The sequence below is a fragment of the Desarmillaria tabescens genome, assembly GCF_030435595.1.
Source record: "Desarmillaria tabescens strain CCBAS 213 chromosome Unknown EV420scaffold_5, whole genome shotgun sequence".
Lineage (NCBI taxonomy): Eukaryota > Fungi > Basidiomycota > Agaricomycetes > Agaricales > Physalacriaceae > Desarmillaria > Desarmillaria tabescens.
This window is the reverse complement of record NW_026848304.1, coordinates 1,574,514-1,599,051: the sequence shown is the minus strand read 5'-3', so window position 1 is coordinate 1,599,051 and position 24,538 is coordinate 1,574,514. Positions and strand designations below refer to the sequence as shown.

At 48.0% G+C, this 24,538-nt stretch overlaps 10 protein-coding genes across 10 annotated transcripts; 3 read left to right on the top strand and 7 right to left on the bottom strand.

Moving 5' to 3' along the window:
• Positions 1 to 157: 157 nt before the first annotated feature.
• On the top strand, positions 158 to 3,572 carry EV420DRAFT_1720224 (OPT oligopeptide transporter; the record flags this gene model as incomplete). The annotated part of the gene is made up of 17 exons (XM_060479747.1): positions 158 to 377; positions 436 to 566; positions 621 to 954; positions 1,006 to 1,158; positions 1,217 to 1,463; positions 1,521 to 1,587; positions 1,642 to 1,879; positions 1,931 to 2,051; positions 2,103 to 2,177; positions 2,229 to 2,259; positions 2,311 to 2,346; positions 2,401 to 2,421; positions 2,475 to 2,569; positions 2,619 to 2,756; positions 2,818 to 3,114; positions 3,170 to 3,227; positions 3,280 to 3,572. 17 exons carry the CDS (start codon positions 158 to 160, stop codon positions 3,367 to 3,369), a joined length of 2,352 nt encoding a protein of 783 aa, XP_060336630.1. The 3' UTR covers positions 3,370 to 3,572.
• Positions 3,573 to 3,674: 102 nt separating this feature from the next.
• Positions 3,675 to 4,662, bottom strand: EV420DRAFT_1637699 (uncharacterized protein; the record flags this gene model as incomplete). The annotated part of the gene is made up of 2 exons (XM_060476746.1): positions 3,675 to 3,962; positions 4,012 to 4,662. The coding sequence occupies 2 exons, from the start codon at positions 4,660 to 4,662 to the stop codon at positions 3,675 to 3,677; spliced, it is 939 nt and encodes a 312-aa protein (XP_060336629.1).
• Positions 4,663 to 4,765: 103 nt separating this feature from the next.
• Positions 4,766 to 7,265, top strand: EV420DRAFT_1515016 (amidohydrolase family-domain-containing protein). Its single transcript, XM_060471868.1, has 14 exons — positions 4,766 to 5,063; positions 5,114 to 5,200; positions 5,257 to 5,453; positions 5,506 to 5,671; positions 5,727 to 5,889; positions 5,937 to 5,961; positions 6,012 to 6,135; positions 6,187 to 6,212; positions 6,259 to 6,366; positions 6,417 to 6,570; positions 6,624 to 6,685; positions 6,740 to 6,912; positions 6,968 to 7,008; positions 7,065 to 7,265. Exons 1-14 carry the CDS (start codon positions 4,796 to 4,798, stop codon positions 7,247 to 7,249), a joined length of 1,779 nt encoding a protein of 592 aa, XP_060336628.1. The 5' UTR covers positions 4,766 to 4,795; the 3' UTR covers positions 7,250 to 7,265.
• EV420DRAFT_1514993 (uncharacterized protein) lies at positions 7,266 to 8,010 on the bottom strand (the record flags this gene model as incomplete). Its single annotated transcript, XM_060471867.1, has 4 exons — positions 7,266 to 7,399; positions 7,456 to 7,568; positions 7,624 to 7,784; positions 7,841 to 8,010. 4 exons carry the CDS (start codon positions 8,008 to 8,010, stop codon positions 7,364 to 7,366), a joined length of 480 nt encoding a protein of 159 aa, XP_060336627.1. The 3' UTR covers positions 7,266 to 7,363.
• A 37-nt stretch (positions 8,011 to 8,047) lies between these two features.
• EV420DRAFT_967882 (rhamnogalacturonan acetylesterase) lies at positions 8,048 to 9,642 on the bottom strand. The gene is made up of 6 exons (XM_060484184.1): positions 9,355 to 9,642; positions 9,284 to 9,307; positions 9,022 to 9,225; positions 8,926 to 8,965; positions 8,481 to 8,869; positions 8,048 to 8,420 (listed from the first exon to the last, which is right to left on the bottom strand). The coding sequence occupies exons 1-6, from the start codon at positions 9,446 to 9,448 to the stop codon at positions 8,407 to 8,409; spliced, it is 765 nt and encodes a 254-aa protein (XP_060336626.1). The 5' UTR covers positions 9,449 to 9,642; the 3' UTR covers positions 8,048 to 8,406.
• Positions 9,622 to 11,063, bottom strand: EV420DRAFT_968160 (rhamnogalacturonan acetylesterase). The gene is made up of 4 exons (XM_060484185.1): positions 10,655 to 11,063; positions 10,355 to 10,598; positions 9,909 to 10,297; positions 9,622 to 9,851 (listed from the first exon to the last, which is right to left on the bottom strand). The coding sequence occupies exons 1-4, from the start codon at positions 10,776 to 10,778 to the stop codon at positions 9,838 to 9,840; spliced, it is 771 nt and encodes a 256-aa protein (XP_060336625.1). The 5' UTR covers positions 10,779 to 11,063; the 3' UTR covers positions 9,622 to 9,837.
• Positions 11,064 to 11,129: 66 nt separating this feature from the next.
• Positions 11,130 to 13,303, bottom strand: EV420DRAFT_1618142 (P-loop containing nucleoside triphosphate hydrolase protein; the record flags this gene model as incomplete). The annotated part of the gene is made up of 6 exons (XM_060475310.1): positions 11,130 to 11,446; positions 11,499 to 11,781; positions 11,828 to 11,923; positions 11,980 to 12,062; positions 12,125 to 12,681; positions 12,843 to 13,303. The coding sequence occupies 6 exons, from the start codon at positions 13,301 to 13,303 to the stop codon at positions 11,130 to 11,132; spliced, it is 1,797 nt and encodes a 598-aa protein (XP_060336624.1).
• Positions 13,304 to 13,336: 33 nt separating this feature from the next.
• On the bottom strand, positions 13,337 to 15,961 carry EV420DRAFT_1514980 (uncharacterized protein). Its single transcript, XM_060471866.1, has 14 exons — positions 15,578 to 15,961; positions 15,477 to 15,525; positions 15,312 to 15,362; positions 15,175 to 15,263; positions 15,039 to 15,123; positions 14,970 to 14,987; positions 14,864 to 14,915; positions 14,727 to 14,813; positions 14,597 to 14,695; positions 14,380 to 14,547; positions 14,214 to 14,339; positions 13,770 to 14,172; positions 13,646 to 13,720; positions 13,337 to 13,620 (listed from the first exon to the last, which is right to left on the bottom strand). The coding sequence occupies exons 1-14, from the start codon at positions 15,790 to 15,792 to the stop codon at positions 13,515 to 13,517; spliced, it is 1,623 nt and encodes a 540-aa protein (XP_060336623.1). The 5' UTR covers positions 15,793 to 15,961; the 3' UTR covers positions 13,337 to 13,514.
• A 1,469-nt stretch (positions 15,962 to 17,430) lies between these two features.
• Positions 17,431 to 20,835, top strand: EV420DRAFT_1302330 (WD40 repeat-like protein). The gene is made up of 7 exons (XM_060468413.1): positions 17,431 to 17,738; positions 17,800 to 18,122; positions 18,174 to 18,818; positions 18,868 to 19,374; positions 19,428 to 19,691; positions 19,748 to 20,398; positions 20,457 to 20,835. The coding sequence occupies exons 1-7, from the start codon at positions 17,473 to 17,475 to the stop codon at positions 20,651 to 20,653; spliced, it is 2,853 nt and encodes a 950-aa protein (XP_060336622.1). The 5' UTR covers positions 17,431 to 17,472; the 3' UTR covers positions 20,654 to 20,835.
• Positions 20,836 to 21,261: 426 nt separating this feature from the next.
• EV420DRAFT_1261910 (uncharacterized protein) lies at positions 21,262 to 22,740 on the bottom strand (the record flags this gene model as incomplete). The annotated part of the gene is made up of 1 exon (XM_060467101.1): positions 21,262 to 22,740. The coding sequence occupies one exon, from the start codon at positions 22,738 to 22,740 to the stop codon at positions 21,262 to 21,264; it is 1,479 nt and encodes a 492-aa protein (XP_060336621.1).
• Positions 22,741 to 24,538: the final 1,798 nt, after the last annotated feature.

The window sequence follows — 24,538 nt, the reverse complement described above, 5'->3', positions numbered from 1 at the left end:
AACCTGATATCGGACTCTCACGTCCCGAGTTCTGGATTAATGCACTTATCTCCTTCTCAATCACTTCCTTCTTATCTGTTCACAAGGAGCTATATGACCATGGTCATCAACCATTCCAATTTTATAGGATCTCTTTCTTCTCATCCCTTCTCCGGTCATGTCTCCCCTAGTCGAGGATGTGAATACGCTGCCTGCGATGAACAAAGGGTCTCCTAGCTCGGCCTCCTCTGAAGACGAGAAAGTTTCTTTCAAGGATGAGAAGAGTTTCGAGAAGGGAGCCGAGGGTAAAGTCTCTGTCAAGTTTGCGGATATCGGGGGCGTGTTCGAGGATGGACGTGCGATTGACATGGGCGAAGATGGCAAAGAAAGGCCAATAGGTTCGCTTTTTTGATTTGTATGCCTGATTTCCTCGTGTCCTGATGCTTGCGTTTGCAGTGTCTGCGGAAGACTGGTCGCTTCGTCTTATTTCGCTCGACGATGACACCACTCTTCCCGTATGGACCTTCCGTCTATGGTTCTGCTCCATCGGTTTGTCGTGTTTCGGCGCCGTGTTAAGTCAGATATTTGTACGTAGTATTCCATTCTCGAGGCTTCTTATTACATACCCACCACTTGACCAGTCGTTCCGCCCCCAAACTGTCTACGTCTCCCAACTCTTCCTTCAAACAGCCGCTTTCGGTCTCGGCAAGCTCTTGGAAGAAATTCTTCCGGGGCCCAATAATCGCCTTCCTCTTCTGCGAACCTCGAACAGCGCCTTTTGGCGCTTTATCAATCCCGGCCCGTTCAATATAAAGGAGCATGTGGGTATCCTCATCATGTCGGCGGCCGCCACGCACGGTGCTCTGGCTATCAGCATTTTCTCCGCTGATGATCTTTTTTATGGATTCCAACCAAATCCAGCCATTGCTATTTTTACGCTGCTTGGAAGCCAGTTATTGGGTTATGGATTAGCTGGTACGTAGATGTATGATCCAAGCAGATAATACAAGCTGAAGATCATTGTAGGGATGATGCGCTCGTTCCTGGTATACCCTACGTTTATCGTTTTCCCGAACTTGATCCCTACAATCCAAATGTTCGAAGTCCTTCATAGTAACACCAACAACTTCCTGCAGAAAAAAAGGATTAAATTTTTCTGGATATTGTTCGGCGGCGCATGTGGGTACCGTGTTTGAACTACTGACACCTTGATCTGATATTTAATGGTATGTATCAGTCGTCTGGGAATGGTTCCCAGAATATATCGCTCCTCTGCTTACGGGTGTCTCTATCATGTGTCTTGCTCGCCGGGATAGCGCCTGGGTAACTCGCATCTTTGGTGGCGCCGCTGGCAATGAAGGTCTTGGTCTTTTCTCACTTTGCTTCGACTGGAACTATGTAGGGTCTGGCGGATCGGCCTACGGTGCTCTGTTTCAACCCTTGGCAACCCAGCTCTCTTTGTTCGGTGGTGTACTCATTTGCATGTATGTCAAATGCTTTACATTTGGGATATGTCCCGACGGTGATCTCACCTCCGTTAGATTGAGCTTCGTTGGCGTATACGCAAACAATGTGTGGAACTCCCAGAATTTTCCCTTCCTCACCCAGGTGTGCTTTGTCGCGCTGCTTGTATTCTCTTTATATAATACATTGCCTCTCTAGCTGCTCTATCTTGAAAATGGCACGGAGTATGACCAAACTCTTATCCTGGACGCAGACTACTCGATCAACGCTACCAAGCTTGAAGCCGTTGGCCTTCCTTTCATGGCTGGTACCCAAGTCATATCTAAGATTGGCGCGAGCTTATCGTTTGGAGCCACTGTCACACATATGATTCTCTGGAATGGTAAGCAGGTGTGGGATACTATCAAAATAGCTCGAGCCAATAAAATCGATGATGGTGAGCCTTAATTTATAATTAACAGGACATGGATCATGTCGCAACTGTCAGCCCATTATGAGAGAATGAAAGTGTACGACGAAGTGCCGATGTGGTGGTACGCTGGAATGTTTGTAGCATCTATAGCCATGGCACTTGCTACAAATTACACTGGCGAGGCGCTATTGCCCTGGTATGAGCGCGATCTCTTACCGTTCATGCAGATTATTGAGGGAGACTTTAGGTGGGCGTTCTTCATCGCCGTAGGCTTTGCCACGATTTTCTTGCCCATTATATCGACGTTATATGCTGTTTTATGGTGATCATTTTAATCTTGGTCTGCACATTTCTGTTTCTGATCAGCACATAGTTACGTTCCAGGGACTGAGGACATTGCTAGAGTATGTGACTTACCTTTCTCCACTTGTTTGGATGCTTATTATATTGGATAGATGCTCGGTGCAGCATTAGTGCCCGGAAAGCCTCACGTACGGTGTCTCGCTTCTTGTTCCACCTGGCTGATTTGAACCACTCATGACTAGGCAAATATGTACTTCACGATGGTAAACGTCTTCGCATAGACCTCAACTATGTTTACTGATACACTTTCGACCAGTATGCCTACAATTCCACCGAGCAGGGCCGCTCAATGACACGGGACCTGAAGATGGGACAATACACGAAGCTCCCTCCCAGAGTAACGTTTACCATGTAACCATTTGTGCTCTGATCTTTTATGCTTCTATTCAATGGCTCCTAGGCAATGCGGTGGTGCGGTCATCGGCGCCATTCTCAACTATATCATCATGAAAGTTGTTATCAATTCCAACCGTGAAATCCTCCTCAGTATACAGGGTACAAATGTATGGTCTGGAGCGTCTATTCAGTCTTTCAACAGGTACTTTGCCACACTTCTCTTCTTATGATCTCTTTCGAAACGCATTTTTTATGTATCTCAGTGATGCAATTACTTGGGGTGGCCTTGCAAAATACCTGTACCAACCTTCCGGACGATATGGCATAATTCCGATGTCAATATTCATTGGTCTCGTCGTTCCCGTTCCGTTCTGGCTTCTCCATAGGAAGTATCCCAAACTTCACTTTGATGGTGTTATTACACCGATGATCTGCAGTGAAATCGGAGCTCTTTCGGGAGGCATCAACTCCGCGGTTTTCAATACATTCTTGCTCTGCATGTTTAGTCAGTTCTACCTGAGAAGGTATCACCCGAGATGGTTCAGGAAGTACAACTTCTTGTAAGATTTAAATTTAAAAATTTAATTCCTCGTACAAGCTGACAGTCAAGTTCAGGATGTCGGCTGCTCTTGATGGTGGAACAGAAGTCATGGTATTCGTCTACAGTTTTGCGGCGAGTCAAAAAGTATGCTCGACCTTGCCAAAAGTTTCTGATCTTCTCGTAGGTTGGAGGTGCTGGGGGTCGCGTCATCAACTTCCCTAATTGGGCGCTGAATCCTGCCGGAAATCCCGACTATTGCAAGAGGCTGACATAGTCGCTCCTGAATTAGCTGTTGATACGAGATAGTGGATGAGGGACACGTTGGTGACATCACTCAAAACTCGTATTTAAAGCTAAAGTTCTATAATTGATATCCGCGTCTTCGCCTCTACTAAGTACTCCTAATATTTAAAGTGAAGAGTTACGCCCGGAAACTTAGTTCGAGCTCTCGTCAATCCTTGATCCTCAAACCTACAACAGGATCGTCGCCATTTCATTGTCTCCTGACTCATTCCAATGGCGGACATAGGAAATCATAGATGGGGACCTTGGTGGCTGCGGAAGGTAGCCCCATTCCCGCTATGGCCTAAAATGATGTTCAGCTAGTGAATCAGGGCTGTCGATGAAATGCGTCTGTGAGCCTGGTTCAAGCGTGTTTACAATAAGATTAACGACGGGCGGATTCGCACGCGTAGGAGTAGCGGGGGGCACAATTGTCGACAGGCTTGTTGTTGGTGTTATCCTCTCTTTGTATATGGAGCTGGACGAGGTGTCTGACGGGGACACGTTATTGAGAGGTAAAGGGAAATCGATTTTAGGCTCTTGAAGAGCATGAAAGTCGGTGAGAGCCTTGGAAAGATTGTCAAGCTGAAAATATCGGTCAATCAAACAACAAGCAAAGCCGGAGATGCCTCACTTTGCTCATGACTTCCAGGATTCCCTCTTTTCTTCCTTCAAATTGATGCGAAAGTTTGGCAAATTCTGCTTCTCGCTCCCTGTTTTGTTTCTCCTCATCGGCCTCTGGACTGACATCGACGCGCTCGTACTCTCCAACCTCTGCTGCATCATCAACATCATGCTTGTCCTTGTCTTCCTTTCCCTCCCACGTATCATCTTTGTTTGCTCTGCCTTTGCCCTTTGCTTGGTCTCCCTGCTTCGTCCCAATAACCTCCATCCCAAGATGTAGCGCAGCTATTTCACTTTGCAGTTCCAATACCTTGGACAAATGCGACCATAGCAGTTCGTCTGTTTTGGGATCATAGTATGGGATTCGCATATCAAGATGAAGCAGTGGATCGGCGGGTACGACCTGGCCGACTACAGATCCATCATATGGGTCACGAAGAGGTTCTGTATGCCGCGATGGTACGTTGAAATAACGGCTCTTTGCAGCCTCTTCGGCTTGCTCGACATATTCCCCATGAAGGTCAGCGAGAATGGCATCATGTGGGGTGCGTAACTTTGAGGTCAAAGAACGGACTGGACCCGAGGGAGCTTCTATTGGCGTAGGAGGATCATCAAACAAATTACTTTCTTGCGAAGGATTTCCGAACCAGGATCCCAGCATTGATACGAACTAGTGAGGAGGAAGGGTCAGGCTGAATATAGCCGGAGTTTACCGACATGGCCACAATGCACGTGGATTCGGCCCCCATCTTATCTACCCTGACCCCCACGCTCTATCTTTGCCCAATTTCAACATGTCGTCGCTCGACAAGAAATTGGTGCATAGTCGGATTGCTCTGCCTAGGCGGCGACTAACCACACCCCTTGCCCGTATCGCACTCCTTCTTCTTGCTCTGGTATTTTCTGCTCTACTCTTCTTTGGTGATTTCAGTAATCCTGCCGACTCGACGACATACGCGATATGCTCCCACGGAAGCAACATCTACATCGTCGATACCCTTAACTCACGAACGTCTTGTATACTTGTCGTTGATTCTTTCATATCCGACACGGGAGATCTTGGTGGGTCGGAGCACATGCACGCATGTCATTCTAACGGTGAAATACATTAGATGCTATACAACGGAGAAGGACGTCGACTGTGCCTCTACGGGTCAGGTATATTCCTGATGGAGCTATGATTGTGCCAGGAATTAGCGGTATGCAACACTTCATATCTCCCTGTAAACCATGTTGCAAAGCTTGCCATGTGTAGAATCTCATGCCCACATTATGCACTATGGTCTATACCGTCAGATACCTCTTGAAATGGGAAGAAATATATCCGAGACGGTTTCCTTTGTCGAAAATTACATCGTATCAAACCCAGATATTTACAACAACATGTCGAAGGTCATTGAGGGCTGGGGATGGGATCACACTGCCTGGCCAGAGTCAAGGTTCCCGACCGCAGTACGTGCGTCTTGCTTATACCATTTATAACAGTTTCTCTTAAACGACACAGGCTGATCTCGATGCCAGTATAGTCATTCGTGGACGTTCTGTGATGTTGCGTAGCAAGGACGGGCACGGTACATGGGTCTCTGGCCGCGTTCTCCAGGATATCCGTCCCCTCCCACATACCATAGAAGGCGGAGTGATTGTTCGTGACAAGAAAGGGCAACCAGCCGGCAAGAACTTTGTGTCATTCACTGCTATGTTTCACGTTGACAGCGCATTTCATAGGTGTGTTCCTCGACAATGCTCAAGAATTGTTGCCAGTTCCAATTCTAACTGAGGAGGATTATGAGCGGCGCTTTTCGACTACCGTACGAAATGCCTTGGCCAACGGGCTCACGTCCATCCATGATGCTAAGCTGGACTTCCGGCAGCTAGACTTCTTCAAGAGGTATTCGACTGTGATAAATGGTGAATTCAACACTTACCTCGCTCTAGAAAAGCTGCTGCCGGAAAGCTGCCGGTACGTTCAACAATGTGCCGCCAATTATATTTGCTGAGCTTGTTACGTAGATTCGTTTGTACGGAATGACAAACTATGACGAAGGCGAGGAATACTGGGGTAACATCACCAAACCACAGATATTGTCAGATGACCGTAGGTTCAGTGCCCGCAGCGTGAAGATCGTAGGGGATGGTTCGTTGTGCTATTTCTGTCAAACGCCATATCATTTACACGAATTGAAAGGTTCCATGAGAACAGGTGGAGCAGCGGTAGGCAAAATTGTCACCTATTCATGGTCTAGACTGATCATCTTAGTTATATGAACCCTACACTAACAATCCGACCACAAACGGCTTTATGCGTGTGTCTGAGGCAACAATTAACAGGGTCATCCCGCTCTTCCTCCGTGATGGCTGGCAGGTCGTGAGTACTCGACTCCCCGTGTTAAGAACATAGGACCATTTGTTACACAGAACGTCCATGCAATCGGAGATCGTGCCAACGGTATCGTCCTAGATGCCTTAGAGTCCGCTTTCGAGGATGTGAATGTTGCCGCAAGGCGGCCACGTCTTGAGCACGCTCAGATCATGGCGAAGGCTGATATCAAGCGTGCGGGGAAAATCGGGGGTAGGCTAATCTACCCTGTAAAAATGGTTTCAGTTCAGTCTTATGCTTTACAGTCATTGCCAGTGTACAGCCCACCCATGTTATTGATGATATGTGGTATGCGGAGGAACATATTGTGAGTCACCTCTCCTACAATCGCACTTCCAAGCAACACTGAAATATTCCATAGGGTCCAGAGCGCATCAAGGGACTATACGCTTTCCGTAGTCTGCTAAATAGCGGAGCCAGAATTACTCTTGGATCTGACTTTCCTGTTGAGACGATGAATCCCCTTGCCGGGTTCTACGCTGCAATCACAAGAGTATCGTTGGATGGAAACTCACCCCACGGTCCAGGAGGATGGTAAGCCTGATGCGGTTTCCATCTTTACATTAATACATAGCCCGCGATCCTACAGGTTCCCTGAGCAACGATTAACGCGTCTTGAGGCATTGCGCGGTAAGCCTGCACGTCTTATTTTTACGCATTGCTGAATGTTAAACGTCGTATTTGAGGCATGACCATCGACCCAGCGTATGCATCATTTACTGAATCAGTTCTAGGCTCACTAGAGCCTGGAAAACGGGCAGACTTTGTCGTCCTTTCGCAAAACATCATGACGGTCCCAGTGTCCGAAATCATGAACACGAAGTTTCTTGCGACGGTGATTGACGGTATTGCTGTCCACGGTGAAATTTAGATATGCTCAACATTTAGAGACCGACTGCGAAATGTGAAAATCGTTTTTGTATAACAAGGATCCGCTTTAGAAAACCATATCAGGTACTACTACATAACAGAAAGGCGGAGACCTTCAATAATAGGTGATGTCCCAGTGCGATCCTTCATCCTATGTAAAACAAAAGGCTGAATAAAGGTGTTCGATGACGAAAATCAAAAACCTACGCAATAGATATTCCCACTAGCGGCCTGCCACTGAGGATATCCGTCTCTATTGGCGATTCGAGTAAAATGCGTCTTGATATAATTGTCGACCACCGACGCATGGCGAACATCCACTGGGAATGAGTTAGGACGCGGTCTATACACTACAAGCAAGTTATAAAGGGTAACCTTTGTAGCCATTTGCATGGGAGTATGTTCCGCTGGCGTGACCTACCTCGGTGCCACCGGTAATGACCAGTGAACTAGAGCCCGAGGCCTGCTTCAACGTGATGACCCCGTTGACTGTGCTAGAACGTATGCCCTCGTACGACGTACACGTTGATTTGTTCCTGTTCCAAGTCTTATATCGGCGCATCCAGTAGAAATGTGATCTAACGGGGCTTACTTATCTGTACATCCCCCAGTGGAAAAGGCAGTAATTCCCGCAGGAATGAGAAGGGCTTCAGCTTGAGCCTGAGTTAAGTGGGTCCCGTCGCGAGCCCCCATCAGTGATGAAACACTAGCAGCAGCTACATTCAACTCGAGGAGAAGAACGGAAAATGAGAATACCAACATATTCAAGTTGAGAGTTCAGATATAGAAAGTGAAGTGCTCTATCATCTTTCATTCGCCATACTTTTATACCCTGGAAAACAGGTACTATCGTTCCGCCAAGGCAACCTCTGACAGGTGCCTGCACATGGACGTGCTGCAACAGGTGCATATGCTGCTTGACAAAAATCTCACTGCGAGACATGCCTTCTATCACCGGAGTGGGAGCAGATCTATCTGGGTAGCGCCTCCAGGAGACCCCAGATCTAGTTAAACACGTAACACCGGGTTCGAATGTTTGTCCTGCACGTTATAAATGAACGCCGATCTTGTCATTCCCTTCGAACGCCGAGAAAAACGGACATTTTTGTGATTAACTAGAGAATGCATTCAAATTGACATCCGAGTTCTTACTCAGAGTTACAAACAGCTATCTGTGATCATATGTCAGCATACTGCAGCTCCGGTTTCTAGGCGGTCATCAATGCACGTACTGGGAACAGCCTGTCCTGCAGAATTGACATACGCCGCCAAGTCACTATTACCACAAAGCAGTCCTCTCACAAATGCCTCCGCTACCACGTTGGCACCCTCTACCGATGTGTGGGTGTGATCGAGAGGGTAATATGCATCCACAACAGTCTCCCCGAGAGCTTCATAGGCTTGGGCCATGTATGTGTAGTGATTTATGTACGTCGCTCCAGTACGAGTGGCTGCCGTATTCGCATATGCAACAAAGCGAGGGGGATCGGTAATGACACCGTCGTCCCAATCATTGCTGGGAGTTTGCGAGGAAACGATCGGGATGGCACCCTTGGCTTGGAGAACAGTGACGGCATTCTGTATATAGTACGGGAATGTGTGAATGACTATACTTTCACCACTGCGAGGGAACCATTTAATTCCGAACGCTGCGAAGCTGGTGCTAGTATCACTTACGCTGAGTTGGTCACTGTGCTCGTCGTGTTGTAGTCGTCCCCTGAGAAGAACGAGGTTGTAAGGATGTGAAGAGACTAGGTGCATGGAGAAGCAAACCATAAGCATCCTGACGCCCATTATCCACGGTACCGGACAATCCATCATTATGACCAAACTCGATCACGACGTAGTCGCCGCTAGAGACAGTGTCGATGAGCGTGTCAAAGCGGCCTTCATCAGTATAGCTCCGTGCGCTACGACCCGCAATGGCTTTGTTCACGACCGTGACAGACAGATACTGGCCCAAATATTGACCCCAACCTTTTCAGTTCCTATCGCGATGAGAAAACGGTATCCTTGACGATTCTGAGGCACTCACCGTCGGTTCCCGAGCCGCCACCGTCTGAAAAGAATCAGCATATGGGCTGGAGGACAGCTATAGGCAGGTACCTTTGGCCATGGTTGAATCACCAGCCATGTAAACGGTTGTTCCCAGCACATACGTGGCGAAGCCAGGTAGCAATAACAAAGTGGGGAAAAACATGATTCAGTTGACTGTCCAAGAAACCTTTCCAGCTCTCATATAAAGGCGTCCTGATAGATCTTGGCACGGCAGGCGGAGATTTCCATAACTATAGCAACGCATACTCTCAAATAACCGCAGATGAATGTGGAACATTTTCGAGCACTGATTTTCGACGTACAGAATAATTTTCCGAGCACAGTAGCGCATGCTTTACCGATCGAAGTTGAGGCTTGTGATCTTCGGCGGATCAGTTGGCGGTAAGTTGCGGCCCGCTTCACGCATTAAATGTACGGGAAGCTTTGGAGATCAGAAATCATAGGTCATTCAAGGAATCCTTAATGATCTCGTGAACGAGGAACAGCCGAACAAGAATAGATTTCAAGGCCAAAATCGCTTAGAGTGTATTTTTAAAGACAACCATCTGCACAAGATTCTTCTTAGGACAAGGTCGACGCGAACAGAATACGATGGAACTCACTCGGGACATTCTCTCCGGCGGAGTTGACACTATCGGTCAAGGAACTATCGCCGCAAAGCAGACCTCTTACAAACGCTTCCGCCACAACTAACGCGCCCTCGGGACTTGTGTGCAAGTGGTCATTGGGGTAGTACGTCGTGACTTCAGTTTCTCCGAGAGCGTTGTACGCTTGCGCCACATAGTCGTAGTGATCCACGTAAGTGATGCCTTTCCGTGTGCCAATACTTTGGGCGTAGGTAACAAATCGTCCGCCAGCGGCAATCGAGTCACCGTCCCAAATATTGTCCGGGGTCACAGAGGAGATGATAGGAATTCCCCCCTTGGCCTGGATCGCGTCCACAGCATTTTCGATATAGTACGCAAAACTGTGGATGAGAATCTGTGTGCCGCTGAAATATTTTCGATTCAGGGTTATGGATGTACAGTTCTGTTTTGTTGGGCCTTACTTTGACGTTGTAACAGTCGCTGTGATGTTGTAGCCATCGCCGACGGCGTCCTGTTTTCCATTGTCAACAGATCCAGCTGACCCATCGTTATGACCGAACTCGATGATAACATAGTCTCCGCTCTCCACTTCATCAACAAGAGAATCGAAGAGGCCCTGTTCGCTATACGTTCGGGCACTTTGGCCACCTACGGCTTTGTTGACCACAGAGAGTGTGACAAACTGACTAAGATATTGACCCCAACCTGGTTGTGAATCCATCAGTTTGCAAATATGAAGTTCACGAGAAATAATAACTGACCATCTGTTCCCGTTCCGGAACCGCCACCATTTTTGGCCATGGTGGAATCCCCAGCAAGATAAATTGTTTGTGCAAGAGCACTGCCTGTGGCGCATAACAGCGAGACAACAGAAAGCAAGCGCATTGTCGAAGAATAGATGTAGTACAAAGACGAAACTCCAGGTTCTTTTTAAGCCAACCATATTCGCCTCATAATCCGCGTTGCCAAACTGGTTTTCCGAGAATCCTGAAAATATTTGTGTGAAAGCAAACCGGACCGAGACTATGTCCACAAGGCCGTTCGTGTCGGTCAGAGTCTGATGACTTGCACAGGCGCATGCTCCCCGGGCCCTAATCACACAAGACGGAGACGGAGAAATATCAGTCAATTGTCACGAGCCAAGCCTCTTAGCCCGGCGGTCTTCTACGACGAGCTTGAACCTCGGAAAAAAGCAAGGAGAAGCAACGTGAGTACGGTCCGAGTCGTATTCTTTCTCTATGAATTCTCATCTGTGGTTGTGTCATCTGCGTCAACGAGATCCAGTGCGGCAAACCTTCCTAGAGCACCCTGTACTGGTCCGTCATCATCATGAGATTCCGATTTTTCGCTGGGAGTCTCATCCTCCGGTTCCTCCTCGGCCAATGAAGCTTCGTCTTCACTATAGGCATCTGATACGAAATCTTCATCATCTGAGTCGCTACCCCTGGGAATCCAGATGCCCTTGCCTCCATTTCTAGCATGGACCTCATCTTCCTTTGTGTCCGGAGGCCAGAATGCCCAATCGATTCTGGATTCTGCCACTGCCCTAAGGACTGGAAAGTTTTAAGATACATATACAAGTTTCCTTAGAAAATTATAACTTACTTGCGTTGCCAGCACGGTTCACATCCATCCTCCCCGCTTTTGCAGTGACCCAACCTCTTTTGTCGGCATAAGCACTCATAATATCCATTGCAGTCCATTCGGTCGATCTTGCGACCACGCGCTTCTCACCATTGCGCCATGTCCGTTTATCTTCGATCACAGGCAACTTAGAATTAGGGTGTTCCAGATGATATATTTCCTCGATGGGCAGGCGCTTGCCAACAAAATGTATGCACGAAGGTATCGATGAAATGCGCGAGATCGGAAGAATGCCGGAAAGCACCTGCATAATCCGTCAGGCACAAAATATTGGCAAAGACCGATATTACCTGCAGTTCCATAGGAATAAAGTTCGGCATGACAAGGCCCGGACAATCTACCAGACGAACTTCTGGTGTCCAGAAGAGTGTTTGGAAATGTTTTGTCTATCAAGAAAATAAACGTGATTGAAATAATGAATAATATGCACGACGATACTAACCTTCCCTGGTGTTTTGGATGCATGAACTTTCTGAGTGCCAAATAGAGCATTCAGAAGGGAGGATTTGCCTACGTTAGGCTGACCTGCATTTCAGAGAACACCATCAATGCAATCATAAACTAGGAAGACACAGAATAATCCTAACCTATCAAGCCAATCGTTAAGACGAGAGGTTCTAGCGCTGGAGTGTTGGTCCCGTCTTGATCTTCTGGGGTCGCACTTCGGGGAATAGCTGGACCACCGATTGGCATCCCTGTTTTTCCCCCTCTCTGATTTTTGACCGCGGCCCAATCAATTTCTCGTCTGACCGACAGCTTCCAATCCTTTAACCATCGAGGATTAGCTTTCACCTTTTCCGGAGGATCGAGCATCTCGGCATGAACCCCTTGCAAAATTTGCACGAGCCTCTGTCTGAAATCATCGGGAAGATGAGGATCAAATCTTTTTCGACCTTGATGAACGGCGCTTGGATCTCTTTCTGCGTATGCCTCAACTTCCACTATAGGAACACCAGGATGGAGATCGCGTAGATATCGCGTCCAAGCCTGAATACGCTCGGGACCAGTTATGTCCACCTTGGTTAGGACTAGGATGTGTTTGATATTGGACAGATAGTCGATTAGAGAGGGCGGATAGTGAAGAAGAGGACATCGTGAGTCGAGAAGAACAAGGATGATGTCCGAAATTTCTGTTACTCGCCAACTAATAGAATCGAAAGAAATCAGCCCCATATCATATAGATCTATAGTTTTGTACACACAGTTGACGCCAGACCTCTATATTCCGTTCAAAGTAGGTTGTTGAACGGGGCATTGAAGTAGGAGGAGACTCGAGGTACCGGTCCCCCGCCGTCATCTCGCGACTCCGAGTTCTCAGTGCTCTTCTGCCATCTCTCCACCATCATGTCAGTTTGTTTAAGCCATTTTTTGAACAATCCCTCCTCGTTGCGCTCCACCTCTTCCTTGGACATCTCGTAGCGCCATTTTGGTCGCTTTGGACAAGTCGGAGTGTCCAACGGCCCTGGATAACGATACTCTTGTAAAGAGAGGATGGCTGATATAGTCGGAATTGGGCGAGGAAGCACAAGAGTGGAAGCGAGTGACTTTGCCTGTTGCAAAAATTCGGGAGGCAACTTGACGAACGCCGACTGCAGTTTTCTAGATGTCTCGGGAGGTGGTAGTGAACGACCAAGGTGCAACTTTTTGCGGTTTGTCCGCTTTGCTTTTGGAAGGCTACTGGGATCTACATCACCGCGTTTTATGGCACGTTTCAGCTGCTGCTCTTCTTTCTTCTGGCGTGTTGACGTTGGCTTGCGTCGAGGCATGAAACTAAGAAGTACGGCTGATCCGGTCCGAGGAGGCAAGGCTATGAGATGATGTCAGTCATCCTACTTACGCCCAGTCGATCAAGGGTATCGAGTTATGTAGTACAGACTACCAGTACAGAAGGAATAGAATACAAGAATAAGCCAACCATCGCTAATCTATAGTGTCCAGAAAGTGCATGCATAAGTAGTTAATCCGAAGTAAGCATTGTCATAGTTTATATCCAATGAGGACCCTCATGGTTCGACAAGGTATTTGCAGATCCTCAGCGGGTGCGTGTTTTCGCGCTTCGAGCATGGCATTCCCGCATTCGTTCCTCTTCAATGAGTTCTGCTTTGGACAAGGGCTCCCGTGGTGGGAATGGCCATCCGATGTTGTTGAGCGAACACCAGAGCGATATTCGTGCTTGCATATCACTGTAAGAGACTTCAGCAAATGCCATAACAGAGCAGATAAGAAATATACCTTTCATATCTTTCGATGAGGATTTCAAATTTCCGCCTCGTCTGCAGTCCCTCCCAGTCTTCGTCATCCTCCCAACCAAAAGGCTTCAGTTCATCCTTTCTATTCCTTAATCGATCGTTCAGCTCCTCCCAAAGAGCTTCGCGGCACGCCAAGACTGACTGATAAGAACGGTATAAGTGCATTGCAAGTGACCGCACATTGAGAGATAATAATCGTTCCTCAGAAAACAGTGAAGGTGGTATCGAAGCTACAGTTGTTGTTTCTGTCGATGAAGTGTCTAGCATGTAAGGGACAAACGGAGGTGGAGGTGTGTGGTTCTCAGTAGGATTGAGATTCAACGTCGTGATAGAGGGTGCTGGGCGCGAGGTGTCTGACGGAAAAGCTACTTCCACCTTGGGTTCAGCTCGGACGAAGTGGAGGAAATCGAATCAGATTTTTCGCGACCGTTCATGCTGAATAGCGTGGAAACCGTAGTTGAGGAGTCGGGAGTTGATGACGTTATGCCTGTACCAGATGAAATAGTGGAAGAGAAGCTCAGAGAAGCTGGTCGGACACTCGGTGTTGGTGTAGCTGACGATACAGCCGTTCCGTCGGAAGACACGGGGTAGACGGCTTGAGACCCTTGGATCCAAGGTATCCGAGCCTGGTTCAATGGCATATGTCGTTACTATTTGCGGAGGAAGAGGCTGGAGAGGTGGAACTGGTGGCATGGGGAAACTGATGACAGGGCCCAATGTAACGTGTCTGAAATACGTTGCAAAGTAGCTTGGAAGGAGAGCTGAACAGGTACATAAGTACAAAGTCAAAATACAGAATGCCAATCTCACCTGATGGCTTCATGTTTATGAATCGATGTTCAAACACAGATTTGTACAGTGACTCGAGGAGAGCGTGATCATGAGATGGCATGTCTTGAATGGGGGTATCTGGGGGTGAGGGGTATCCTTCGCTGGGAACCATCAGGAAAATGAACGGAGGTTGATCGCCTTGGCCGAGCGCGGAGCGGAGCGGTAAACCATCGTGGAAGGTATGGGAATACAAGGTCTGCCGGGAGGATGAGATCTACATTGGTTGACGCGACGTATGCCACTTACCATCTTCAAGGATTTCAACACAGCCTCCAGGTCGTAAAATACGGTTAATTTCCTGAAAGAGAACAACGTTGACCATCGAAGTCAGCCCAGTCTAAAGAAAACTTACATCAAATAACACGTCCCACTGAGTCGTGCCGTCAGTTGGGGATGTAGGAAGGCGTTAAATACAACGCACCTTGTTTTCGGGGACGCCTCGTGCAATAGATTGTATGTGTACATGGTCGAATTCGTCATCATCGAAAGGAAGTTTAGTCGTTAAACTAGATATGAATAATAAAATTTAGTAAAAAGAGAAGCGTATCACGACTCACAAGTTACCGTGAACCCAGGCTATTCGTTCGGCTATTGATGGATCCAGTAATTTGAGTGGTATTTGGATGTTGACAAGGTCAAATCCAACCTGTGGCACAGTTAGCGAGCATTGTCCCATACAGCCTTGGACACGCACGAATTCGCATTTTGGCCACTCCTTTGCCGCGTCAAGGACCCACGTTCCCGTCTAAAGCATGTGAGAAATATTGGTCAACGCTTAGGAAATTGTCCCGCACCCCACAGCCAAGGATCCAGTGATCGCTCTGGGGGTGGCTCTTCATCGCCGAAGTTGACAAGGGACACCTGAGCCACCCCTCAGGTGCTTCACAAAACGGTTATCAAGCGATTCTCTGGGGGAAATTTAAGATTATACAACGGACGACCTGATAAAGCACAACGAACAGTTCCAATACATGCCGGTCGTAACACAATGGATACGGTGCTTTCTCGTTGTCGAACGAATGGTATCTTGAACCAAATTTAATCGTGAAAGAGCTTTCTTTGAGCCTGGGCTGTCGCTTTCCATCGCCTGTAGAGACTCTACCAGCTGCAGAAAGCGGTCGAGGTGGAGAAGTCGGAGGCGCTAGGGTGGTCGTCGTCGACACTAGGGATTGCATTCGAGAGTGAAGCCTACAGACGGGACTTTCGACTGCTGCAATGACAACGGTGGAAGAAATGAAGAAAGATCAGTTGGGACGCATGTTCCGTAACGGGAGCCTGAGTGATCGGGGCAAGGCAAGCTTGGGTCATTCGAAATGATGAACAGAACTTTGATCAGGTCAAAATTCGATGTCAATATATTATATTATTATTACGATACATAACATTCAGCAGAGCTGGCACCTTATCAATTGAATTAATATTATGCTCTACGACGGCTCCAATCTCCCTGTGAACAGACATACGAACTAGGCAGATACAACGTTGAATAAACCTGAAACTCAAACACGGCGCCCACCTGTGATGCCAGGAAAGAAACAAATATGGCTGTGACGGCTAAGTCATAGTCCGACGGTGGTCTGGGATGTGAGTACCTGGCCGTCAGCACGATCGCCGGAGTTGCTCGATGAAGTTGTCGACCAAGTTTTCTGCCTGGCACAATCCGAGGATGCCGATCTCGGATGCCACGACGCCCAATCCTAGACTGAAATCCCACCGCAGCCCTGGTGAACGACTACGCCGGTGTTATTGATAGTCCTCCAGGTGACAACGAACACGTTACGCGTGTGCGAACACCAATACCAATGGTGCTAGAAAGGCGGTACTTTCCACCTTCCAACATGATCTGGAGCGATGATGCCCATGTTGAAACTTGTCATATGTCGCGGCTCGGCTGTGAGAAGTGCTTGCGATCTTTCCCAATTTCTGACAACCTGGACCCATCAGAATCCGATGTGGCACCCATTACCAGTGTACCATTCTGAGTAGTATTTCCTTTTACTAACGTTGGTATCGGTTTATTAGGACGAAAATCGAGCAAATAGCACACGTACTTCACGACAAATCGCTTCCATTTTTCGGCCAGAATGGCTTGGGAATTGAATGGAGGACCAGTTCCGAGGGAGTAGATATAGTTTCTAATTTAATGTTTGACATCTTTAAAAGCAAACCTTACCTCGATCACCCTGAAGACGCCCGAGTCGCGGGAGCCATACGTTTATTTTCTTTCAACGTCGGCAGCGAAGGAGAAACGTCAACAGTGCCATTTTTTACATAACACTGATAAAACGAGCCCAAAGCACAAGTGCTAACTGGCGCAGCTGTCTTAGTATTCGAGAGGAGTAGAAAGACTTTGACTCTTTCTCGGTTCTTCAAGCTGAGCTCGAGACGCACTTTGCTTCCTGAGCCGTTCTAGGTCCTGAGCTACGAGGTGGCAAAAGCACTTGGCAGTTCATAGCTCCACTTTTCGTCAATTGTGGTTGGCTAGAAGAGATACTGAGGTTCGAGCTCTGTCCAGTTCGCAGAAGGTAGGTATTATTCGGCTAGTCAAGACAGAAGGCAGGGTTACGAAGGCCGAGAATCTTCGGGCAATAAAGCTCGCATTCGATATTCAAGATTCATATTTAGAACGAGAAAATTAGCTTTCGACCCGATTGGTTGATAATGCAAACAACAAACGCAAGAACCAGTTAGCATCAGAACCAAGAGAAAGCATGTAGTCAGAATACGTAGTAGCTTAGAAACAATTCATGATCACCGGCACCGGCATTCGGGACGAATCCTCGACTTGTGTTGTGACTTGTTTACACCCTGTCGATTTTTTCTACCTCCAGCTAAAGGGCTAAGTTGTAGGTGCAATGCCTGCCTCGATTTCCAAGGAGCCGCAGAATGTACCTCTACCTCAAAGCCCCTCACCTTTGAGTGCAAACCAAATACCCTTCTCGAAGAGGAAAGGAAAAGAGAAGCAGGCCACGGGAGTTAGCCAGAAGAGACGCGTTGCTCTCAAGTCTGTTGACACTACGAACTCCCGGAATACCTCAGATGTCGACTTGGACTGGGATTGGGTATCATTAGCGGACTCTTACACTAGTAAGGTACCACCTGTGTTCACCAAGGATGGAAGGTACGAATTTTACTGTTACCAGTGTCTTCGAAATACCAATTTCCTGACCCGTGCATCGTAGTTATTTTTTTTCTTTGGCTGGACCGCACATCAAAATATATTCAGTTGCTACTGGCCAGGTCGTCTCGACACTATCCGCACCTCAGTCTGCTTCGGGGGACATTTCATCGGATTTGCTCACATGCGCTATCCTTAACCCACATAATGCTTTCCAACTAATCACTGGCTCGCTAAACGGTCGTATACATATATGGGACTTCTTGGATGCAAACCTATTGAAGATCATAGACATATCCCAACCTATCTATCATCTATGTGCTCATGAGAAGTACAAGGACGCCGTGTTTGTAGCCGTGGCCAGACCAAGTAAACACAAAAGCAAAGGTAAGTTCCACTTATCTCCCCATTGTGTCTGGCGATCTTAATAGTTTTTAGATGACAATGCTGTTGTCATACGGGTATCACTCAAGACCGCCCCGACATCGAAACAGTCATCCGTTCAAAAGTCCTCCGAGATTTCACCTATTGGAAAAACTCGTTTTCCTACTGGCCTAGCTTTGTCAGCCAGCGGCGAATGGCTTGTCGCAACTGCTGGACACAAGGCATATGTAACATCGCTCTCGTCTCCCAACCCGCAGTTTACCAAGTATGTTTCCCCCGAGCGACTGTGTTGTCTTGCCTTCCATCCCTCCGAAGACTACTTCGCGACTGGAGATGGCAAGGGCAATATTCGCCTATGGTATTGTCTGAACGATCAAGTGAATGTGAAAGCAGTAGGGGTTGAGAAAAAGACCCAGACTTCCAGTTTCCACTGGCATGCTCATCCTGTCTCATCCCTTGCTTTCACGTCCAATGGCGCATATTTACTGAGTGGTGGAGAGGAGGCGGTATTAGCTATGTGGCAGCTGGAAACTGGGAAGAAAGAATTCGTTCCTCGCGTTGGCGCACCCATCAGTACTGTGTCACTCTCAAAAGCAGGCAACGAGGAGGAATACCTACTAGGTCTTGCTGATGGCACATATCTCTTTATTAGTGCCGCTTCGCTCAAAATATCGCGGGGCTACTCGAAGATACGACTAGGTGAGCGTTGAAATCTTATATTGGTTCGAAAGGTCTAATCTATTTTCAGATCCTTCCCTCCTCCAAAATGGGGCCTCAACCTCCAAAATAACAGCGTCGCCTATAGTCATGCATGCCGCCACATCGACACTCATTCTGCCATCATCCCACCCATCATCTTTACAGATATATTCCCCCACATCATCTAAATTTGTCTTTGAGCTAGAGGTATCTCCGTCAAATAGAGTGGCTCGGAAGGACGAGAGACCCTTGGAACCGGCGAAGATAGAACGCACTGTGATCAATTCTTCTGGCGAGTGGATGGCCACAATAGACAGGCGTGAGGGTGACGCCAATTCGCACGGAGAAATTTATCTCAAGTTCTGGTGGTGGGACCGAAAAGCTGGCTTCTGGATATTAAACACTCGCATAGATCGTCCCCACGGACTGAACAAAGTCACTGATATAGCGTTCAGTCCTTCATTGGATTCGGCGTCATTGTTACTTGTGACAACAGGTGAGGATAACAACATCAAAACATGGAACGTTAGAACATCGAAGGATAAATCTGCCTCAGGTACTTTCTAGTACCTTTCTCGGCTGAATTATGTTTGATATTGTCGTGTTTAGACTTTTGGGCGGTGCGTTCGACGTTTAGTTTTCGCTCGCAGACTCCCACATCTGTATCTTGGGCCCCCGACGCCTCACTCTTGGCTGTCTCGTTAGGCGTATACACTGTTCTATACGACCCCATGACATCTACATCTCACCTCATTCTTACAACTCCCGAATGTCCTGAAGTCTCCTCTAATTACTTTGTGGGTACCTCCGGACGATACCTGGCCGTCGTGGGTGGTCACGACCTTGCACTTTGGGATCTTGTTCTTCAGTCCGGTATGTCATATCAATTCTTAGCGATTGTCCGCCGTCCTAAAGAGTTACAATCATAGTCCGCTGGCATTATCGCTGTCCTTCCTCAATCAAGAATGTGCTCTCCCTCAAGGATTCCTTCGTTGTCTTGTCGGAAGTCGGTACAACCACGTGTGCGCGTGTCTTTTCACCGACATCCTCGGCACCCTCCCGCAGTCTCAAGTTACCGTTCATACTCCGCGGCGTTGCTCCTTATACCCCTACAAACTTTGTGGGTATCACGCATGATTGGAATGTTGTAGTCTTTGGTGACAATGTGGCTGCAATATCCGAGGAAGGCTCGGCAGCACGCAGTATCCCTACATCCTCAGTTTCCCAAGCACGAACTCTCTTCCAAGATATCTTTGGAAAATCCGCTTTTGCCCCTCAATCTTTCACTTCAAACCGATCCCCGTCTGCCACTGCTTCAGCACCCTCGAAGGTCCGAAGCCTATTTGATGGTCCATCATATCTCATGCCCCCGTTGGAGAGTCTCTTTGAAGACATTATGAACGACTCCCTCCAGCCTCGCCAGGTGAAGCTGACGAAAACTACAGAGGAGGACGCGGACATGGATATGGTTGTTGACGAGCCTGCGGACGTACCGCCCCCAGTGGTCCGTCGAAAGCTAGTCATGAACGAGGAAGAGATGGAAGTGTTTGTTGACCTCTTCAAGGCCCACTCCCTGAAACGTAAGTCACAGTCTGGTTTCCTGGTGTGGCTTCAAGTCTGATGCATCCATTTGTACAGCCAAATCTCATTCACAGCTCCCCTCTGCGCGCAAAGCAATCACAAATGGCGTCTCTAAATCAAAGACGAATGGGCATTCCCCCTCTAAAAAGCCTTCAGTCAATCTTACTCCCAAAATCATACCGCAAGGCCCTACACCTTCCAGTTCCCCTCTTCCCGTCATGAATGGCAAAAAGCGTAAAACAGTGTCTAATTGACGTTAAAGTGTTTTGATTTCTTCCCTTACCTGAGCATACTACACATCAATTTATAGCACTTGCATTATCTACATTGTTTTCTGTGAATAATATATATGGTCGTTCCGTCAAATTCACTTATCGCTCATCGGCGAGAAGTTTATTGTCCTGTTTGGCGTGTTCGACCTCGAGGTGTGGCAAGGTCCCAATATGATCTAAATCTTTGATGATCGGGAAAAGCCTGACATTCCCAAGTTAACCTTCAATGCAAAGCATAGTTCGCCATTCTGAGCGACCTTGAAGTTCCGTGATCACCGCGGGTGTTGTATTTATTTCCTAAGTTAAACTTCAATGCGCGGCATAGTTCTCCATTTCGAGCAATTCTTGCTTTCTGATCACTTCTAACTCAGGAGCAAATCAGTTAGTTCAAATCTTCGTAATTTTTATAGGTATATGCAATACAGGCACTATTCTACTTGGAATTTGGATGAGGCAATAAGATGAAAGCAACGCTACATTTATGAGATATTAGATACTAAAACTGTTTAGGACATACATACAGTAAATATATTCTGTTAGATGGGAATTTTTTTTCTGGAAAAAAAAATTCCCATCGCGAGCCCCCCCCACTACAACAACGACGTCTCTTCCTCCGGAGTCTTCTGCCCCAGACCGATGACTTGAACCTTGCTTGTGACAAGCTTGCCCATTCTCCTTAGATCATCACTGTCGTACTTACTCAGGTCGCCTTGGAGATACAGCGTCTGTAACGGTACCCCAATAGCCTGTCTACCAGCAAGCCAAGCAGCCAGCCATTCCTTCTCAATCGACTGCACCTCCGCCACAGCCAATTGCGGGAAGACGTAGGTCTCCGGCTTTGGCTTCTTCCTCTTCTTTCCCTCATCTTGTGGCGGAGGGTTCGGCAACATGTTGGGGGCACCTGCCCTGCCGAAGATGTCCCGCGTGCGGGGCGAAAGCTCGCTATGAGGCATCGGAGTCGTCGGGTCATACATGAATGTGCTCAGGCCATATGCGTCCAGCATCGCGATGCGAATATAACGAACCTCTGTCATAGAACCGAGGAATTTAACCATCGCGGTGTGTCCCAGTCCCCTGGTCACCTGGAGCGTATACATGGTGAAGATGCGTACTTTGGGGAATCGTCCTGTCAGGAAGACGTACAACGAAGTGTATTCATGTCTGAAAAGGTTCATGATCGTTAAATCACGAACATTAGGGGCGGTGAAGTGCACGATAAGGCCCTGAACGAAGTTCGGAGTGAAATTGGCAAGCACAAGGATCTTCAAATGCCTCAGTTCGATAGGCGCTGAATGTCTGCCGGTAGGGGGACCCTTGGGTCCAGCACCGTCAAGCGCCAATTTCTCGAGGAGAGGACAATTGATCAACATCGATCGGAAGACCGGAGCTGCTATTGCATGTTCGAATGGAAGCCGACGGATGTCAATGGTAGTAAGGTTGCTGATGGAGGAGGAATTCCAGTCAAAGTGAATACCATTCACCGAAACATATTTCAGCTGTGGGAGCATGGGCCCACCGATCATAGGATACATCGTAACTGAGTGACCGACTGGAGTGAAGTCTTTCCCTGGCCAAAGGAATGGGTCTCCGAGACGATGAAGCTCGAAGCGCTGGAGAATCAGAGGCCTAGGGCCCCTTAGTGCTTGATGCATCCGCTTGAGGATGGTGAGGATAGGCTCCCATTTATAGCAGAGCATGATGAAGATTCGGATGGTGCCAATTTTTCTGAAGAGGCGGTCGAGGAGGTACATCATCTGTTGATCAGTAAGGGCTTCAGCCTCGCTCGGATCGTTGATGCGAATGTCGAGCGGGGCCTGGCCAGCACGTTCGATGAAGGTGAGGGAACGGTTGTATGGGAACTTGTCGCGAAACCAGATCGCAGACCATAAGGTATGATCTGCGAGGGCGATGGCGCGCCATTGCCGACAGACATGGGTGAGCAATATGCGAGTGTTCACGCTCTCATCTGGTTTGGTGGCGGACCAGGAGACGAGACGAAAGATGTTGGTGATGATCTCGGTGGGAAGGTCTCTCATGCGAAAGAAGATAAAGTATTGCAAGTCATGCATCGTTTTCGTCTTGATAAGGGCCAGACGTAAATTTGGATCCGGCGGCGATGTGGTCGGTTGCCGGGACCATCCTTCCCACAGATTCAGCAAGGTCTGTCGACTTTTGTGGTTGGCGTCCGACGCACTCATGTACATCATGCGTGAGAGTGGATATGCAGGCCACTTGTTGAGAAAGTCCCTCTCCTTATTGGCCTTCTCCTTTTGTTCAATGGGACTCAACGCCAAAGAATGCATATGTGTCTGCAAAGGAATGAGCTCGAGCGACAACGACGAGGGGAAAGGAAACGACGGACAATAAAAGTGGGAGTCGAGGTGGGAAGGAAGATGGAGGACGAGTAGCAAATGCGCAGAATTTATGGGCGGCGACAGAACAAGGGATCTGAAATTGAAAGAAACTGGCAGAAAGTGTGCAGTGGGAGCCGTGACTTATCGATAATATTTTGGTACCCGGACGCGACTTGTTTGGCTTTGTAGACTGCTCCTGTTCCCACTGTTCCTCTCTTTTGGACAATGTTGTGCTTTCCGTCCGAAAAATAACAGCTCGGCGTCCCGTAGTCCCAGATGAAGCGTAGAGCGTCGTGAGCAAGGGTAGGGCAATATTCTGGCGAGGTAAGACTGATCCATGATGGACGTGGCGCCTCTTATATAGGCTACATCACGATCCCTCTTTGGTCGACACCGATGGTCCACTCGGAACTCGATTCGTAACGGCACGCTCTTTCGTGATTCCCTTGTATGACATTCTAGTCGCGGCCTTGGTAACAGCTCAGCCAGACAAAGGAACGTCCCCGAACCTTGCTTTATGTCGCCCAAACAGGAAGTCAAATTTGCCTTCCCAGTCAGGTCCGCCGCCTCGCCTACTTTGCCAGACACTGATTTCCGTTACCTTTGTTCTTAACCGCCACGAGTCCTGGTATTTTATACCGCTGTTTCCTCTCCGCATTTTCCAGTCGTAAGTATTTCGCTTCCAGGGCAGCAAATTTTAATCCCGTTCGGACTCGATCGCCACAAGGTACTCCATCCGATTCGTTTCAGATATATCTAATGCCCCGAGCATTCAAACAATGCAAGCCGGCATTCGCCTCGGACACCCAACCAAGATAATGGCCCGACGATCAGACGTATTAGGCACGAGGATCACGTCTCACGTGCGTGACCCTTCACAGATATCACATCTCTGCGCCCTGGCCTGGGGGGGATGGAGAGCTCCCCATCGTATTCGTGTTGTGAATAGCCCGAATCATTCATCAGCAAGATACTTAATCTGGTCCTGGTAGTTGCAAGTCGCGTCATTACAAGTAGCCTCGATAGTCCCCAAACAGAAGAACGCGTCCTTAAGACCGCAAATTCCTTTCGTAGTGCAAAACCCTAGTAAGCCTCTTCAAGTTGTATCCAGGCTAGAACCTTGGAACCAAGACAAAGAGAAAGCATTATGTATTTCAGCTGGTGAGCCTTGATTAAGCCTCGAACAAAGGAGTCCTTTCACCAGAGACACACAGCGGATAAAGGGTCCACGACTCTTTGCTGATACCGACGTATCGCTCTTCGAGAAGTCATCTAGAAGGGGAGACAACAAAAAGTAAGTTATGGTCGTGCTGAAACAGTCATTGACGTTTTTGGACGGTAAAAGAGTTGCTTGGTGGCTGGCGATCGGCGGCGCCTACAAGACTCCTGACACCATCGTCCAGTGGTCTCCCAACGCGCAATATCGTTTCCAATCTTCGCAGAAATATGAGTCCCTCCTTCTCTCTCCTCTCTTGCCCTTCTTCTATCTTTGGATAGACGTCGGGCCTTGTGA

Coding starts and splice junctions, on each gene's coding strand:
- EV420DRAFT_1302330 (XM_060468413.1), top strand. CDS start 17,473: ATGCCTGCCTCGATTTCCAAGGAGCCGCAGAATGTACCTCTACCTCAA. Junction 19,692..19,747: donor GGATCTTGTTCTTCAGTCCG/GTATGTCATATC, acceptor TTACAATCATAG/TCCGCTGGCATTATCGCTGT. Junction 20,399..20,456: donor CAAGGCCCACTCCCTGAAAC/GTAAGTCACAGT, acceptor CCATTTGTACAG/CCAAATCTCATTCACAGCTC.
- EV420DRAFT_967882 (XM_060484184.1), bottom strand. CDS start 9,448: ATGTTTTTCCCCACTTTGTTATTGCTACCTGGCTTCGCCACGTATGTG. Junction 9,226..9,283: donor TGGCGGCTCGGGAACCGACG/GTGAGTGCCTCA, acceptor GGAACTGAAAAG/GTTGGGGTCAATATTTGGGC. Junction 8,966..9,021: donor TGGGCGTCAGGATGCTTATG/GTTTGCTTCTCC, acceptor CGTTCTTCTCAG/GGGACGACTACAACACGACG.
- EV420DRAFT_968160 (XM_060484185.1), bottom strand. CDS start 10,778: ATGCGCTTGCTTTCTGTTGTCTCGCTGTTATGCGCCACAGGCAGTGCT. Junction 10,599..10,654: donor TTCCGGAACGGGAACAGATG/GTCAGTTATTAT, acceptor ATTCACAACCAG/GTTGGGGTCAATATCTTAGT. Junction 10,298..10,354: donor GCGACTGTTACAACGTCAAA/GTAAGGCCCAAC, acceptor AAAATATTTCAG/CGGCACACAGATTCTCATCC.
- EV420DRAFT_1515016 (XM_060471868.1), top strand. CDS start 4,796: ATGTCGTCGCTCGACAAGAAATTGGTGCATAGTCGGATTGCTCTGCCT. Junction 6,367..6,416: donor TCCGTGATGGCTGGCAGGTC/GTGAGTACTCGA, acceptor TTTGTTACACAG/AACGTCCATGCAATCGGAGA. Junction 6,686..6,739: donor GGTATGCGGAGGAACATATT/GTGAGTCACCTC, acceptor AATATTCCATAG/GGTCCAGAGCGCATCAAGGG.
- EV420DRAFT_1514980 (XM_060471866.1), bottom strand. CDS start 15,792: ATGCAATCCCTAGTGTCGACGACGACCACCCTAGCGCCTCCGACTTCT. Junction 15,363..15,476: donor ACCTGAGGGGTGGCTCAGGT/GTCCCTTGTCAA, acceptor CACATGCTTTAG/ACGGGAACGTGGGTCCTTGA. Junction 14,340..14,379: donor GGATCCAAGGGTCTCAAGCC/GTCTACCCCGTG, acceptor CTGTATCGTCAG/CTACACCAACACCGAGTGTC.